The sequence below is a fragment of the Neoarius graeffei genome, chromosome 1 (genome assembly GCF_027579695.1).
Source record: "Neoarius graeffei isolate fNeoGra1 chromosome 1, fNeoGra1.pri, whole genome shotgun sequence".
NCBI lineage: Eukaryota > Metazoa > Chordata > Actinopteri > Siluriformes > Ariidae > Neoarius > Neoarius graeffei.
In genome coordinates, this window is record NC_083569.1 from 6,099,834 (window position 1) to 6,117,054 (window position 17,221).

Below are 17,221 nucleotides of genomic sequence, written 5' to 3' on the forward strand. Positions count from 1 at the left end.
ACCTCCAACTTTTTGGGGGTCATCTGGTCAAGGTCACCAAATAGGTCAAAATCGTTTTTGTTGTGGCTCCTGCCTCATATAGAGGTGCTAGCCACTATGTCATCATGCTGTAAGAATGTAAGAGTGTAATGATCATGCACTGCACACGCGCATACACGTGTTCTGATTAAAATAACCGGTGAGTGTATACAGTTCGGTTCACCATTTGAAATACGGTAAATGGACTAGACTAAAGAAATCGCTTTCAGACATGTTTATGCTTATTACAGAGGGAAAGTGCATTCCACTGAGCTCTAGTGCCAGGCCATTTCCGGGAAATAAGAGTTTGGGTCATGGCGATAGCGTGTGTATGTCATCGTCGGTTCAAAGGTTTCAGTTTCAAAAACTGTAAGAGGTAAGAATAGAATAATATAAAGTACAGATACTTGGTATATTTTACTTCTGTGATTTTTAAATTGTTCATTTTTGGATTATGCTTCATTTTTGTGGCTACTGCCTCATATGTTCTCCCCGTGTCCATGTGGGTTTCCTCCGGGTGCTCCGGTTTCCCCCACAGTCCAAAGACATGCAGGTTAGGTTAACTGGTGACTCTAAATTGACCGTAGGTGTGAATGTGAGTGTGAATGGTTGTCTGTGTCTGTGTCAGCCCTGTGATGACCTGGCAACTTATCCAGGGTGTACCCCGCCTTTCGCCCGTAGTCAGCTGGGATAGGCTCCAGCTTGCCTGCAACCCTGTAGAACAGGATAAAGCGGCTAGAGATGATGAGATGAGCAGTAGCCACATGTACCCATAGGGTACCTATTTTTTTCGCAATATCTTCCTAAGTGCTACCAGGTGAAGTTTGTTTTGCCTGGCAACACTTGTTAGATATTTGTCCACTCTTCTCAGCAGAATTGGTAGAATTCAAATACATTTCTGGGTTTCTTGGCACGAACCCAACTTTTAAGCACAGTCCACATATTTTCGATCAGGGTGATTTGTTTTAAGCTCAATGTTGGCCTGCTTTATCCTCCACAACCAGCTTTGATGTGTGTTTGGTGTCCTTTTGGGACACCCAGTTGTGTCCAAGTTTCTGATGGTTTGAGGTTATGCTGAAGAATTCTGAGGTTCTTCATTATTCCATCCACTTTGTGCAATGCACCAGCTCCACTAGCAGCAAAACAGCCCCAGAACATAATATGACCACCTCCGTGCTTAACACTTAGTACAGTGTTCCTCAGTACCCTTGGGTCATTGTGGCCAAACAACTCAATCTTTGTCTCATCTGACCATAAAACATTCCTCCAGAAGGCTTTGTCATTGTCCATGTGGTCAGCTGTAAACTTTAGTCAAGCTTGAAGGTGTCAATTTTGGATCAGGGGCTTCTTTCTTGGATGTCAGCCTCTCAGTCCATGGCAATGTAAAACTCACTTGACTATAGACAGTGACACTGGTGTTCCAGCAGCTTCCAGTTCATGGCAGACCTGTGCCTTGGTGGTTCCTGGGTTGTTCCTGACCATCCAAACCAGCTCAGCTGTGGGTAACAGTTTGGGTCTTCTTCCAGCAAGGTAGCTTGGGAATGTGGCTACGTTGTACATTTATTTGAACTGATGATCTTGGAATCTGAACTTGTTTAGAAATGGCTCCAAGAGACATTCCTGTGGTGTATAAATCTGTGATCCTTTTTCCCAGATCTGCACTGAGCTCCTTGGACTTCCCCATTGTACTGTGTGTTGGTCAGTCCAATGAGTGCTGTCAAACACACCCTTTTTATGTTGTTCACAGAGAAGCTATAAGCTGGAGTCAGTCATCATCACTAATAGGAAGTTAAGAGGCCTTGGCCTTGGCAAGCTAAAAGACATTTTGGAATTTTTAGCACCACCGAGTTAATTATCGAAGTGGCTGTATGTAATTTTTTTGACCCTGTATGTGTAATTTTGACAGTGTGTTGATTGATTTCAGAAAACCCAAAATAAATTAAATTTGTGCACCAAATGTTGTTTTCTATTGAAGATGGATGTTGTACAATCATCTTGCCATGGGAAAACAACAGCTCAAAGAAATCATTGAAAGCCCGATATTGCCATGACATTCGTGTCTCTGATTGTAAACATCTGACCATAACTCACTCTATCTATCTATCTATCTATCTATCTATCTATCTATCTATCTATCTATCTATCTATCTATCTATCTATCAGGAGTCCACTGCAGAATTATTGGCACCCTTTAATAAATGAAAGAGAAAAATCTAATTGCTGGAAAACATTTTATGATGTGTTGTTATTGGAAAAATAATCACCTTTGGGATGGTAACAGTAACTCAGCTCTGATAAATCACACCGCTTTATTGATTATTTTCCTGTAACAGCCTGCCCCCAAAGTTATTTCATACTTATGTCACCCTTACAGTATACTGCCACTCCGATCATTACAATATAACACAGATGGATTTGTTAGAAATGGTCTTGCAAGTCTTCATGTCTTCTCGTCTCTCTCTCTCTCTCTCTCACCACGCTTGAGTGCCTGAAAGCAATATCACTCTTCCTCCTCCCATCACTGTGTGTGTGTGTGTGTGTGTGTGTGTCTTCAGGAAGCATCACGCTGCAGTGGAAAGCAGGGTTGCTGCTGCTGCACTCGGCCATGCGCTGAACAATGGTGCATCAGGAGAAATGTGTTTACCAGGTGAGATGTTCAGTGATGCTTTTTTGTACTGTTACTGTCTTTATGTGCCTTAGCTGGGTGCCATTACTTTTTTATCCTTAGATTTCTGTCTGTATTCCATCGACTTATTAAAATGCTTATAATACGTATGATGTTAGGATAGAATTTGTACAGTAAGGGTGTTTTCAGCTATCCAGGTTTAATTGTGCTGACATCAAACGAAGCTTTTGGGAGCTGATCATCCTGGTGTTTTATCAGAATAACGGCACCAGTTGTCCGTTAGCCATTAGCTGTCTCGTAGAACGTGCCAGAAAACGTGACTGACTGACATCACAGATCAGAAACCGCCCTATAATTGTGCTTATTCATGGCAGGCTAACTTCACCAGATCCGAGTCAAAATACAAGAAAGGGGTATGATGTGGTATATGTTTAGGGATGGGCGATATGTCATGACATACTGATATATCCAAAAAGGATGCGATGTACATAATGAGCACTCCAGCCTGCTCATAACCGTGTTATTTTTGTTGTGAGTAACCTGATCAACGTTATGAACATCAAGCCTTGGCCTGTGGCAATATTATTATTATTATTATTTTTTTAATCCAAGATATGTTTGGTGTCTGACGATTGCTTATTTAATTGTACACTGGAGCCATGATGCTGATGTAGCTAACAAATAATGAAAATCAACGTCACCTGAAATGTTTTCCGTGAATATCTTCCTGAAGTTGTTGATGTGGGACCCAGTGGGACTGACTGTAATCGATAAAATTAACACGACTGGGGCAGCCATCTTGTAGAGCCTTGTCTTCAAAGTAATTTGGTGTCATTCTGCCCCACCCCCTGAGGTGTCGCCTCCCAAAACTGAAAAAGGAGCACGCCTGGCTGTTTTATGAAACTGTTTAAAATCATTTCACAGCGCTGTCGAATTCTAGATTCTGATTGGTTCGAAGATTTTTGACAAATTTTCCATAGTAGTCCTATATTTTAACTTTTTCTAAAACAACAACTTGCACAGGGACTTGCCTGGCAGATGCTCCACATAATAAATAAGGTTAATGTTAAATGGACTGGAAACGTGTTTTTATTGACATTGATAACGGGGAGGTTTTCTGTAACGAGTGAGTTTGTGTGAGACATACGGAAGGAGTCTCCAGTGTTAGTGCTTTGTAACAGTCGGTAATTTTTCCACCCCAAGTCTTCAGGAGTTTCTTGGCAACATGACGAGCTTTATTTTAGTTGTCATAATAAAATCCAGGGAAAGAAACAAGCGAGGCAGATGATGAAATGACTGTAACATAAGTATAACACAGATTTCTATTATTTGTCAGCGACATGAACCTTATAACTCCAGTGTATAAATGATGGACACTAAACATGTCATGGCCGATTCGAGGTACAGGGTTAAAATTTCATTTAAATAATTAAATATCCCTCCCCCAATTAGTTAATACTTTAATATTTGCATATTTTAATGAATGATGTGTCCAGGCCCAGAGGATCGAGAGGGAGTCCATTAGACAGAAACTGGCCCTCGGTAGTTTCTATGACGACGGGCCTGTTTTCTTCGCCGGCAACAGCTGCCCTTCCCCACGGTGTGTATCATGCATATGCTCTGATTATTTAATGTGTATCTGCTACTTGCTCTAATCATCATCTCCATGTGTCTTAAAGGAGCAGTTTGTCGTTTTTACAGCCCTCTATTGCCCGTCAAGATCGGAACAATAAATGTAAGAACTGCAAGGTGCAAAATTAAGCTGGCCGAACGTGCAATGCAAATTAAGATCTTAAATAATGATATATGCTGTATGCAAGAGACTTGAATCGTTGGTCATGGAGTGACTGAATTTAGTGATCAAGTGCACAAGGGATGGCAAGTCTTGTACAGTGGGCTTCAGAGAAAGGCAAATGCTGGGGTTGCAATAGTGTTGGCACCCCATGCCAGATTATTGGACTTGGAACTCCATATGGAAGGAAGAATCATGCTGGCTCGAGTTTCTGTTCAAGCTGACAATAGTCTCCTGCTACGGTCCAACTGAAGAACATGCAACTTCGACTAAAGAATCATTTTACAACACTCTCTCCAAGGCAATAACATTAGCCAAACAATCACATCCATCCTTTAAGCTGGTTATTTGTGGAGATTTCAATGCGACAATACATAGTTTGCACATGACGTCACAGAGTCGGGGATTCCCTAGTGGCGGCCATCTTGTGGGTCAAGCTTACCGTACGGGTCACTGAGCACACATTGTAACGCGCAAGTACAAAGTCTTCAAAAGAACCCAAGCAGGCTATTTAAAGCTAGCAATGGTGCACACCTGTTGTATTCACGGCTGTCGTAATAGGTCAGATGATGATGTCAAGCGGAGCTTTTATGGAATTCCCACTGTACGGGAGCACGAAGGCGAGCAAACAAAGAAACTCAGCATACAAAGGAGAAATCTATGGCTTGCAGGAATCAACCGCAAGGATTATCAGCCTTCCAAACACAGCAAAGTCTGCTCCGATCATTTTATAAGTGGTAAGTTGTTTAAATAAACAATCAATTGTGTTTAAGTTTGTTTTTGGAAACCAAAACATCATGTGAACAATCTCTGGAGAATGCCTAACTGGAACCGCTGAGTGTACGTTTACATTGGAATGTACACTTAATATCGCTCGTTTGTCACATTTTCTATTTGACACTTGTCACTTCACTCATGCAAGGGTCATTTTTGAAAAACATTTTAGGTCTATTCTGTATGATTTGATTTGTGTTCGGGATGCAAACAGCGCACCTTTTGGCAGATGCCGCCTTTTTCACGGCTGAATCGCGCAGATCCGATTTTTTTTTAGGGGGGGCGTTGGAGTGTCTGATTATAATTTCAAAGTAAATTCTGTATTAAAATTACTAAATAAGCAAATCCGTTACAGTCCATGAAACAGGAAGTATAAGGATGAGAAAAAAACAGTTTAAATCGGAAAGCTGCGCACATTTACGCAGCTTCGTGCAAATGTGCGCAACTTTCCGATTTAAACTGTTTTTTTCTCATCCTTATACTTTATTTAATGCTAGAATATATAAAGTTGTATATATCAGACAGCCTTTAAAGTTTGACGAAGTCAGTTTCAGGCTTTGGAGCAGGCGTTGGCAGTTTCAGGCTTTGGCAGCCCTGCATAGTCACTTGAAAATGCATCTTTGTCCACTTCGTAGGGGTCAATTCCCCCAATCAAGGCCAGTTTGGCTGCATACCGTTGTCATGAGATGTCGTCTAATGCATATACTTCTGTTTGCTTGATTTTGCTGACATTGATCTTTATTTTAGAAAACTGACTATATAACTTCATAAATTCGTCCGAGATAATGTAGCCGGTAATGGCGATGGTCCGTTTTGTTTGACCCACAAGATGGCGGCTGGAGGGCGTTCCCCGGAATGCCGTGATGTCAGTGAAAACTATCTATAGGCAGTGACTGCCGAAATAACAACTGGAAATGTGTTGGCCATTATAATGACGATGAGCCCACAAGTTTCAATGGCACAAAGCTTATTGAGGTTGCTGATAGCAATAGATTGTTTGCCATCCTACGGCAACCCCCATCTTTGATCCAGGCTGATGCAATTGAACAGCATATCATCAGTGCTGTTTGCACAGCTGCAAATGAAAAGATCCCACCACTGCACAGAGACCATGATGATAAACCCTGGGTGGATGAGGGATTCCTAGCCCTGCTCCAGAAGAGACGAAAATCAGATGATACTTCTGAAAGGAAAGAACTTTCTGTGCAAATACGGACACTCCATCAGAAGTTAAAGAGCACATATTACAAGAACAAAGCTAATAAGATCAACCTTGCCAGCAAACAGAGAAACATCGAAGAGGAATTCCGGCTCGCTAAGAACTACTCTGCCTTGCCGAAGCTGGAACAACAGACCATACAGTCCGAGAAATTAGAAGAACATTTCGCACAACATTTGGGCAAGAGAAAATTCACCATGCAGCCAGAGTTGATGTATCCTGATATATTTCCACACATTATCCCCCATGGAGATCTAGACCTCATTGATGAGAACCCTCCAGAGGCGTCAGAATTAGAGGAATGTATATCCAAGTTCAAAAATGGCAGGTGCCAGGGAACGGACAGGATTTTCAGTGAACAGCTAAAATACTCATACTCTAAACAGCTTCTTCTCTATCTGGCGTTACTGATGGGAATAATCTGGGAGTATGTTAAGGTCCCTAGTTCGTGGCTGTTGTCTTCAATCACATGCCTCCACAAGAAGGGACTGAGATCACTGGAAGAGAACTACCAGGGTCTCTCCATAATAGCAACAGTGTCCAAGCTGTTATCCATGGTTGTTATCCAAAGAGTAAGACCAGTCTATGAAACTATTCTGTTACTGACTCAGTTTGGTTTCAGAAAAAAACGATCCAAGTGTGATGCAATATTCATTGTACGGCATGTACTAGGAAAAGAACGGAACCCCCTCTTTGTCTACTTCATTGACCTCAAAGCTGCGTATGACTGGATCCCACGTGATGCGCTCTTCTGTGTCCTGGAAATCCGTCTTCGGTGCCCTAAGCTGATCTCTATTCTTAAAGCCTTGTACACCGGTACAAAGGCATGCATAAAGGGAACCAGACACTATTTCAACACCTATGTAGGCTGTCGTCAAGGAGCACTTGAGAGCCCGAGCACCTTTAATGTGTACATGGATTTCGTCACGCGATATGCCAATTATGAGATCCTAAATGATGTCCCTCAGGCAGGAGCGCGTATCGAATTTGTAATACCGAATGAAGTTTCTCCCCGTGAACTCCATACCAGGACTTTGTATGGTGTGTCAAGAATAACAGAACTCATGTACGCTGACGACATTGTAGTCTTCTCCGAGAACTTAAACGACCTGAAGAAAATCCTAGAGCTCCATGACAATACTTTCTCAAGATTTGGTCTGTACATGTCGTACCAAAAGATGGAGACGATGGCTTTCAATGTAGATGAGACTATTCAAGTGAGAAGTAGTCTTCTGAAAGTCAACAACACAGAAATTAAGAATGTGAGGCAGTTCCGTTATCTCGGCCATCTAATCACCAACGCTGGGAAGTCATCGACATTTCTACATCACTGGATTGCATCAGCCTTTGAAAAGTGGAACGAGCTGAAACATGTACTCATTGACCATGAAATCCACCTCAATACACCGATGAAAATCTTGACAGCATGTGTACGGTCTCGGCGATTGTATAGTGTCCAGAAGTGGGAACTAACAAGTGCCGAACTGCACCAGCTTAATGCTGTGTGGACCTGCTTCTTAAGAAAGGTGATAGCGGGGGGCTATACAAGGAAGAACACTCCCCCCACAAATGAACGCAAGAGAGGGGTTGACCCTTCATCCCTAGTAGAAGGGGAACTGGACTGGGGGTTCAAGATCTCTAATGCAAAGCTGTATGAAATAATTGAGGATACATGTCACATCAAAGTCCTTCCCATGCCATGTGGCGCATAGGGTGGCGCTGATCTCTGTTTCCGTAGCCCTCGGACTCTTGCCTATTACATAGCTAGGGTTACAGTGGGGGGCTAGTCCTCTGGTAACCGCGAGAGTTTGACTCCCCACTTGCGTCTGTATTGCAGCGTGCCTTGCCTTGCAGCGTGGCAGTACGTACCATTTTTATGATGGTCTTTGGTATGACCAGACCGTGAGTAGAACTCACGATCTCTTGATCGAGAGGCGGACATGCTAACCACTAGGCCAACTCGCGGTCACATGTCACATACAGTACCTCAAATACATCGCACATATCTGCAGAATGCCTAATGATGCCTGACAAAAAATTGTGCTGTTTGATAAAAGGAGGAGTTGGAAGAAGGTAGAAGATCTTTTGGGGTCGACAGACAGCAGGCCCTCAAGATGACGATGATAAAAGACAACTTTATGCAGCTGCTGGAGAGCAGATTTACAGGCCTAAAACAGCTGCACCCCAAGGCCGATCATGTGCCAAGAGGGAAGATATGATGATGATTGCAAATTGCAATTAAAAACAGCGCTTTCTCTTAACCAACCCCAAACTATCTCTGGTAAAGAAATGTATGCCTTATGGGTTACCTATAACAGAAAAGACACAAAGTCGATTGGTCAAGTTTTTGGGGCTGGAAAATTGCAAACAGAAGCCTTGAAAAAAAGAAATGAAAGAAATGCATTGCATGGTGGTGTTGTAAATCATAGTTATTCTATGGTATCTTTGTAATTATATGAGAATTACAAGACTGGAGTCACTTTTAAAAATTACATACAGCACCTTTAATGACAGGTTTGGTCAAATTGGATAAATACTCCTTGTTATAATATAACACCTATTGCTGGTGCAATTATTAGTGAAAGCAGGTTTGATACAAAGACTTGCGGTAAGTTATTTATTACTGAGTTGGTTGAAAGAGAATTAAAGAATACAGAAAAAAAAGAATAAAATATCTATTTGATCAGAATTTATTGTTGTATTTCGTCCTTTTCCTTCTTTTCGCCACAAGAGGGCACAACAGCGCTTCGGTCATCCATAACTATCCATCCATTATCTGTAGCTGCTTATCCTGTCCTACAGGGTCGCAGGCAAGCTGGAGCCTATCCCAGCTGACTATGGGCGAGAGGTGGGGTACACCCTGGACAAGTCGCCAGATCGTCACAGGGCTGAAACATAGAGACAAACAACCATTCACACCTACGATCAATTTAGAGTCACCAGTTAACCTAACCTGCATGTCTTTGGACTGTGGGGGAAACCGGAGCACCCAGAGGAAACCCATGCGGGCACGGGGAGAACATGCAAACTCCTCTTCTGCTCCTTGGACCTGCCTGATCCATCCTGGTGCCCTGTGTCTGGTTGGAGTCTCATCGCATCGCTCCTGTAGAGGACGGCCCCATGAGGACAGTTGAAAGTCACACCTGGAAGACGCTCTGGACTCTTACAGTAATGCTTTTATGGCTGAGGACTACAGTTGACTTGCTAACTTTAGGACTGCGGTTGTCATGAACAGTTTTGCACTCAAGTTTCCATCAATGAAGAGTTTATAACGTCAACGAAGCTGACTTTATGTTAGGACTGTTAATGTTATAGTCATGCTGTCTGTTGTTGCCCAAATGAGGATGGGTTCCCTTTTGAGTCTGGTTCCTCTCGAGGTTTCTTCCTCATGTCGTCTGAGGGAGTTTTTCCTTGCCACCGTCGGGATCGATTAGGGATAAAATTAGCTCATGTTTTAAGTCGTTCAAATTCTGTAAAGCTGCTTTGCGACAATGTTTATCGTTAAAAGCGCGATACAAATAAACTTGACTTGGGACTTTCGGGCCTTTGTAGATTCAATATGGACAAAAAAAACCCTTTCAGTGAAACATTTCAGACATATTTGACTTTGTTTTGGTCCTGCTTTAGGGTTCCGAATGGTGTGAACCTGCAGGTGTGCTTCGTGAATGACAGCAGTAGCGATAAGGACAGTGATGCTGAGGACAGCAGGACAGAGACAAGCCTTGACACGCCCTTGTCTCCTGTGGTACCCGTTTTTAAATACTTCGATATACAAAACATAGATTTATACAGCCGGGAGAATCCGGTGAGCAATTTCTGACCAGAGACGTCCATGGATGTCCTTCCCTGGACCAGTAATAGATGTTGTCATTGGCTTTCTTTTTTTCTGATTGCTTCATCCCTAGCTTCAGATGCATGTAGAAACCAGCAATCACTATCACTTAAATTGCTAATTAATTTCAGTCATTTAGTTATAAATTTAGTCAAATTTATTTCATTAATTTTGTTTGAATTTTTTTTTTTATAATATACGGCTAACCGTCCAGAATTATTGGACATTATTTAACAATTATTCACTGAAGGTGAAGTGAATATCGGTGAATAATATCCGAGACGAGCTTGAGGTTATTATTCACTGAGCCCGAGGCGGATAATTGTTTTCGTATAATACTCAGGTGATTATTTAAAAAAAAAATCATATTAAAAATCATGCGTTTCAATTTTCAAAAGCAAACGTAATAATGGTGCGGCGCAGACTTGTGCCACTTATTGACACCGAGTCACATAAAATACTTTGTTTTGAAATAGATAAATAAATCTCAATTCTACCTTACTTTTGAACAGTTTTAGACCAAACTTCGTAGCATCTTTAGTGCTTTTAGGAACAGCGCTTTTTTTGTTTGTTTGTTTCTCCATCATTTATAATTCTTCCTCACTTACAGTGACAAAGCGATTGGCCGCCATTTTGCCGAGGTGATTATCGAGAAATAGTCCGAATCTCAAACCAAATCAGCGTGCAATTTTCTATAATCACCTGTGTGTTTGTACTAAATTACAACCCCGATTCCAAAAAAGTTGGGACAAAGTACAAATTGTAAATAAAAACGGAATGCAATAATTTAAAAATCTCAAAAACTGATATTGTATTCACAATAAAACATAGACAACATATCAAATGTCGAAAGTGAGACATTTTGAAATTTCGTGACAGCAACACATCTCAAAAAAGTTGGAATGGGGCAATAAGAGGCTGGAAAAGTTAAAGGCGCAAAAAAGGAACAGCTGGAGGACCAAATTGCAACTCATTAGGTCAATTGGCAATAGGTCATTAACATGACTGGGTATAAAAAGAGCATCTTGGAGTGGCAGCGGCTCTCAGAAGTAAAGATGGGAAGAGGATCACCAATCCCCCTAATTCTGTGCCGACAAATAGTGGAGCAATATCAGAAAGGAGTTCGACAGTGTAAAATTGCAAAGAGTTTGAACATATCATCATCTACAGTGCATAATATCGTCAAAAGATTCAGAGAATCTGGAAGAATCTCTGTGCGTAAGGGTCAAGGCCGGAAAACCATACTGGATGCCCGTGATCTTCGGGCCCTTAGACGGCACTGCATCACATACAGGCATGCTTCTGTATTGGAAATCACAAAATGGGCTCAGGAATATTTCCAGAAAACATTATCTGTGAACACAATTCACCGTGCCATCCGCCGTTGCCAGCTAAAACTCTATAGTTCAAAGAAGAAGCCGTATCTAAACACGATCCAGAAGCGCAGACGTCTTCTCTGGGCCAAGGCTCATTTAAAATGGACTGTGGCAAAGTGGAAAACTGTTCTGTGGTCAGACGAATCAAAATTTGAAGTTCTTTATGGAAATCAGGGACGCCGTGTCATTCGGACTAAAGAGGAGAAGGACGACCCAAGTTGTTATCAGCGCTCAGTTCAGAAGCCTGCATCTCTGATGGTATGGGGTTGCATTAGTGCATGTGGCATGGGCAGCTTACACATCTGGAAAGACACCATCAATGCTGAAAGGTATATCCAGGTTCTAGAGCAACATATGCTCCCATCCAGACGACGTCTCTTTCAGGGAAGACCTTGCATTTTCCAACATGACAATGCCAAACCACATACTGCATCAATTACAGCATCATGGCTGCGTAGAAGAAGGGTCCGGGTACTGAACTGGCCAGCCTGCAGTCCAGATCTTTCACCCATAGAAAACATTTGGTGCATCATAAAATGGAAGATACGACAAAAAAGACCTAAGACAGTTGAGCAACTAGAATCCTACATTAGACAAGAATGGGTTAACATTCCTATCCCTAAACTTGAGCAACTTGTCTCCTCAGTCCCCAGACGTTTACAGACTGTTGTAAAGAGAAAAGGGGATGTCTCACAGTGGGAAACATGGCCTTGTCCCAACTTTTTTGAGATGTGTTGTTGTCATGAAATTTAAAATCACCTAATTTTTCTCTTTAAATGATACATTTTCTCAGTTTAAACATTTGATATGTCATCTATGTTCTATTCTGAATAAAATATGGAATTTTGAAACTTCCACATCATTGCATTCCGTTTTTATTTACAATTTGTACTTTGTCCCAACTTTTTTGGAATCGGGGTTGTAAAATATTGTCATATTTTGTCTATGAAAACAAGCTGATGCCCCAGTGTAGGCTCTAAATGTTAATGTTTTCCATGGCAGACCAACTGGACATCAGGGTTTTGTTTGTTTGTTTGTTTGTTTGTTTGTTTGTTTGTTTGTTTGTTTTTTCAATTTTTTATCTGATTATTTTTCTGTCTAGAGTAAACAGAGCTCGTCTCTGTCAGACCGGGACACTTGCGAAGAAGAGGAGGAGGACGGGGAGTTTTGGCGGCTGCAGCGGCGGCTTGAGGAGGAAGCACGCGGGGCTCTGGCTCTCGCTCGGCCCATGGCACGCATGCAGGTGGAGGTGGAGAGACATGTGCAGCTACATCGCAGGTCTCCGGTTGCTGATCTGGTCAGTCTCTCACACACACACAGATGCTGACCATGACCAGAGAAGATCATGGGGGCGTTGTATTAGAAATGAAACTGGAATCCAGGATCACCATGATATTGAAACACAGCGTCGAAAGTTCGGGTTTTTCTGATGTTTCTGGGTACTTGCATTTTTTAGAACTGGAAGGCAGTGGAAAATGATGTCAAGCAAGTCCCCAAGAATGCAGAAACAAACACGTATCTAGTATCTGATTTAATGTGCAAAATAACAATCAAGAAATTCTGCTTATGTCTAGGTTTACGTCACTCATTTAGCACTGTGAGACCAGTCCTGAATCTGTGGGCTTTTTTTATTGACAAAATGGGGCCTCCCCAACAATATCATTTTTAATGAATGAGAAAAAAAATATATATATTTTTTTCTTCTGGCATGACTCAAAGCATCCCCTTCTCGAGAGAAGGGAAATTGGACAGACGAAAGCGTGACACCACTTACAAATTTCTGCTTTCAGTTTTAAATCCCCATTTGCATAGACAAGTATTGATACGCACTGTAGCTTTTACCTTTCACTGTTATATGTATATGTATAATTAATAATAATAATAATAATAATAATAATAATAATACAACCCCGATTCCAAAAAAGTTGGGACAAAGTACAAATTGTAAATAAAAACGGAATGCAATGATGTGGAAGTTTCAAAATTCCATATTTTATTCAGAATAGAACATAGATGACATATCAAATGTTTAAACTGAGAAAATGTATCATTTAAAGAGAAAAATTAGGTGATTTTAAATTTCATGACAACAACACATCTCAAAAAAGTTGGGACAAGGCCATGTTTCCCACTGTGAGACATCCCCTTTTCTCTTTACAACAGTCTGTAAACGTCTGGGGACTGAGGAGACAAGTTGCTCAAGTTTAGGGATAGGAATGTTAACCCATTCTTGCCTAATGTAGGATTCTAGTTGATCAACTGTCTTAGGTCTTTTTTGTCATATCTTCCGTTTTATGATGCGCCAAATGTTTTCTATGGGTGAAAGATCTGGACTGCAGGCTGGCCAGTTCAGTACCTGGACCCTTCTTCTACGCAGCCATGATGCTGTAATTGATGCAGTATGTGGTTTGGCATTGTCATGTTGGAAAATGCAAGGTCTTCCCTGAAAGAGACGTCGTCTGGATGGGAGCATATGTTGCTCTAGAACCTGGATACACCTTTCAGCATTGATGGTGTCTTTCCAGATGTGTAAGCTGCCCATGCCACACACACTAATGCAACCCCATACCATCAGAGATGCAGGCTTCTGAACTGAGTGCTGATAACAACTCGGGTCGTCCTTCTCCTCTTTAGTCCGAATGACACGGCGTCCCTGATTTCCATAAAGAACTTCACATTTTGATTCATCTGACCACAGACCAGTTTTCCACTTTGCTACAGTCCATTTTAAATGAGCCTTGGCCCAGAGAAGACGTCTGCGCTTCTGGATCATGTTTAGATATGGCTGCTTCTTTGAACTATGGAGTTTTAGCTGGCAACGGCGGATGGCACGGTGAATTGTGTTCACAGATAATGTTCTCTGGAAATATTCCTGAGCCCATTTTGTGATTTCCAATACAGAAGCATGCCTGTATGTGATGCAGTGCTGTCTAAGGGCCCGAAGATCACGGGCACCCAGTATGGTTTTCCGGCCTTGACCCTTACGCACAGAGATTCTTCCAGATTCTCTGAATCTTTTGATGATATTATGCACTGTAGATGATGATATGTTCAAACTCTTTGCAGTTTTACACTGTCGAACTCCTTTCTGATATTGCTCCACTATTTGTGGGTGCAGAATTAGGGGGATTGGTGAGCCTCTTCCCATCTTTACTTCTGAGAGCCGCTGCCACTCCAAGATGCTCTTTTTATACCCAGTCATGTTAATGACCTATTGCTAATTGACCTAATGAGTTGCAATTTGGTCCTCCAGCTGTTCCTTTTTTGTACCTTTAACTTTTCCAGCCTCTTATTGCCCCCGTCCCAACTTTTTTGAGATGTGTTGCTGTCATGAAATTTCAAATGAGCCAATATTTGGCATGAAATTTCAAAATGTCTCACTTTCGACATTTGATATGTTGTCTATGTTCTATTGTGAATACAATATCAGTTTTTGAGATTTGTAAATTATTGCATTCCGTTTTTATTTACAATTTGTACTTTGTCCCAACTTTTTTGGAATCGGGGTTGTAATAATAATAATAATTACTATCTAAGAATGTATGGCTGCGATGTCGTTGCAGCTGCCGCACATGCCACACATCAGCGAGAGTCTGATGAAGAGGAGTCTGAGGCCAGTGGACCTGAGAGATATGAGTCTGGGTCAGTTACAGGTCATCACCAATGACCTTCATTCACAGATACAAGGTGAGGTCAAAGTTCACACACAAAACAGTTTACATCATCGAAACCTTACACTCAAATATTCATTCATTCATTCATTCATTTGTCCAAGAATACAATGTTTAAACCCGAACTTATTATTATACAAAAAACGCCCCGTTTATGTCACTTTGCAAGAAATCAAGAAACTCACCATCAGAAAATACATCGTATTTGTCGTATTCGTATTTCTACGTTGCCTATGATTACTAGGGCAAGGTCAAAGCTCAGTCCATGACGATAAAATGTGCGTATGTCTTTCTGATTTCTCCTGCAGGTCTAAACGAGGAGCTTGTGCAGCTGCTGGTCCTGAGAGACGAGCTTCACATGGAGCAGGACGCCATGCTGGTGGACATAGAAGACCTGACCAGGTCAGAAAATTTCTTTCTTTTTTTAACAGTATAATATATGGTTTACTGTACGTCCGGTCTCTCAAGTCGAATCCGTCTATTACTGAAAATCATTCACTTACAAGAATCGACTCAGTAAAAACATAATAATAAAAGTTTGCGACAATTAACGACGTCCATTTATTGATTGTTCTTTTTTCCCCCTCAGGCATGCCCATAGTCACCAGAGACACACGTCTAAAAGGAAAGGTGCCTGCTCTCTGTGACCCTCTGGAGCAGTTCAAATTTGTTCAACGACGAGCCGTTCGTGTTGTGATAGCGCTCGCAACTCAGCTTAACTAGACGCCTGTGTCTCTTTTCATGTGTTCCAAGCTTCGTGTGGATGTGTTCGGTGTCAGTCGGTCCTGCTGTAAGCTTTCACGCATGCCCACGCTAAAGCAGAGGAATGTCAAGGTCCTCAGGTTAAAACCTGCAGGCTCATGTGTATATCACACAGTATGTATCAGCATCGCTAGATACTGTAAGGCCTGCCGAGCTATAAGGTCTATAAGAACTACAAGAACACAGAATATTGTTCAATATCATATACAAATCACTTAAAAAATAAAAAAAGATCTGGCTTGTTCAGATTCTGTTCGGGAAATCCCACACAAAAAGATCAAATTCTAATTATAGACTTTTAATTGTAGTTATAATTCTATAAATCTAATGATTATATGATTATAGTTCTATTTTTGTAATTTTATAATTAGAATGCTATCCATCCATCCTCTATAATTATAGTATTCTAATTATAGGTATAATCCTATCATTTTATAAGTCTAATACTTTAATTACTGAATTTTGATTGGAGTTGTTATTGTATAATTCTCCAGTTATAATTCTATAATTAGGTCATTATAATCACAAATGGTGGCATTATAGTTATGAACTCTACAATGATGGATTTGTCGTTATACATCTACAATTCCGTAGCTATCGTTTTGGTGATAATTCTATCGCTGTAGGTACCGTACAACTCAGTAATTTTGACATTAGAAATTACTTCCAGTTCTGCCGATCACTATTCTAGTAATGACAATTTGAATCCCACGCGAAAGTACGGAATTAGAACGATAGCAAGTCATGAATTTGTATATCTTGCGAATTTGCAGCTTTATTCGCCACAGCTGCGTTCTGTTACAAATATAGTACGTTCTTAAAACCTTTGGCTTTATCCTCGGTTCAGTCACCCGAAAACTTCGCAGCAGCACGCTTTGTTGAACATTTATTTCTTCACGCCAATCTGTTTCTGATTTAGATTTCCTGAATCCAGATTATCTACATTTACCGTGAAAACTTTTGACCAGCTTCAAATGCTCAACTGTCGTATAGCTTATATAGTGTTCTATGTTTGCTAATAAGCTTCATTTGCTAAAGCTCGCTAAAGTAGGTGACGCAATATTACATTCCAGTACTGAAGCAGGATAAAGAGATTCCTGGGTAAATTTTCAAACGTTTGAAGCTTTTGTTCCTGTCCAGAATGTCATTGA

The 17,221-nt window shown here is 41.2% G+C and overlaps 1 protein-coding gene across 1 annotated transcript; it reads left to right on the forward strand.

Moving 5' to 3' along the window:
• The first annotated feature begins 2,635 nt into the window (after positions 1-2,635).
• Positions 2,636-16,044, forward strand: zgc:153615 (uncharacterized protein LOC777747 homolog). Its single transcript, XM_060921291.1, has 7 exons — positions 2,636-2,665; positions 4,141-4,244; positions 10,057-10,174; positions 12,740-12,934; positions 15,201-15,324; positions 15,617-15,710; positions 15,898-16,044. The coding sequence occupies exons 1-7, from the start codon at positions 2,636-2,638 to the stop codon at positions 15,953-15,955; spliced, it is 723 nt and encodes a 240-aa protein (XP_060777274.1). The 3' UTR covers positions 15,956-16,044.
• The last annotated feature ends 1,177 nt before the right edge of the window (positions 16,045-17,221 follow it).

What these genes read in the sequence shown, in the direction of transcription:
- zgc:153615 (XM_060921291.1), top strand. Translation starts at nt 2,636, where the DNA reads ATGGTGCATCAGGAGAAATGTGTTTACCAG. An exon ending in AACAGCTGCCCTTCCCCACG is followed by an intron (nt 4,245 to 10,056) that starts GTGTGTATCATG and finishes GTCCTGCTTTAG; the next exon opens with GGTTCCGAATGGTGTGAACC. An exon ending in CCTTCATTCACAGATACAAG is followed by an intron (nt 15,325 to 15,616) that starts GTGAGGTCAAAG and finishes TTTCTCCTGCAG; the next exon opens with GTCTAAACGAGGAGCTTGTG.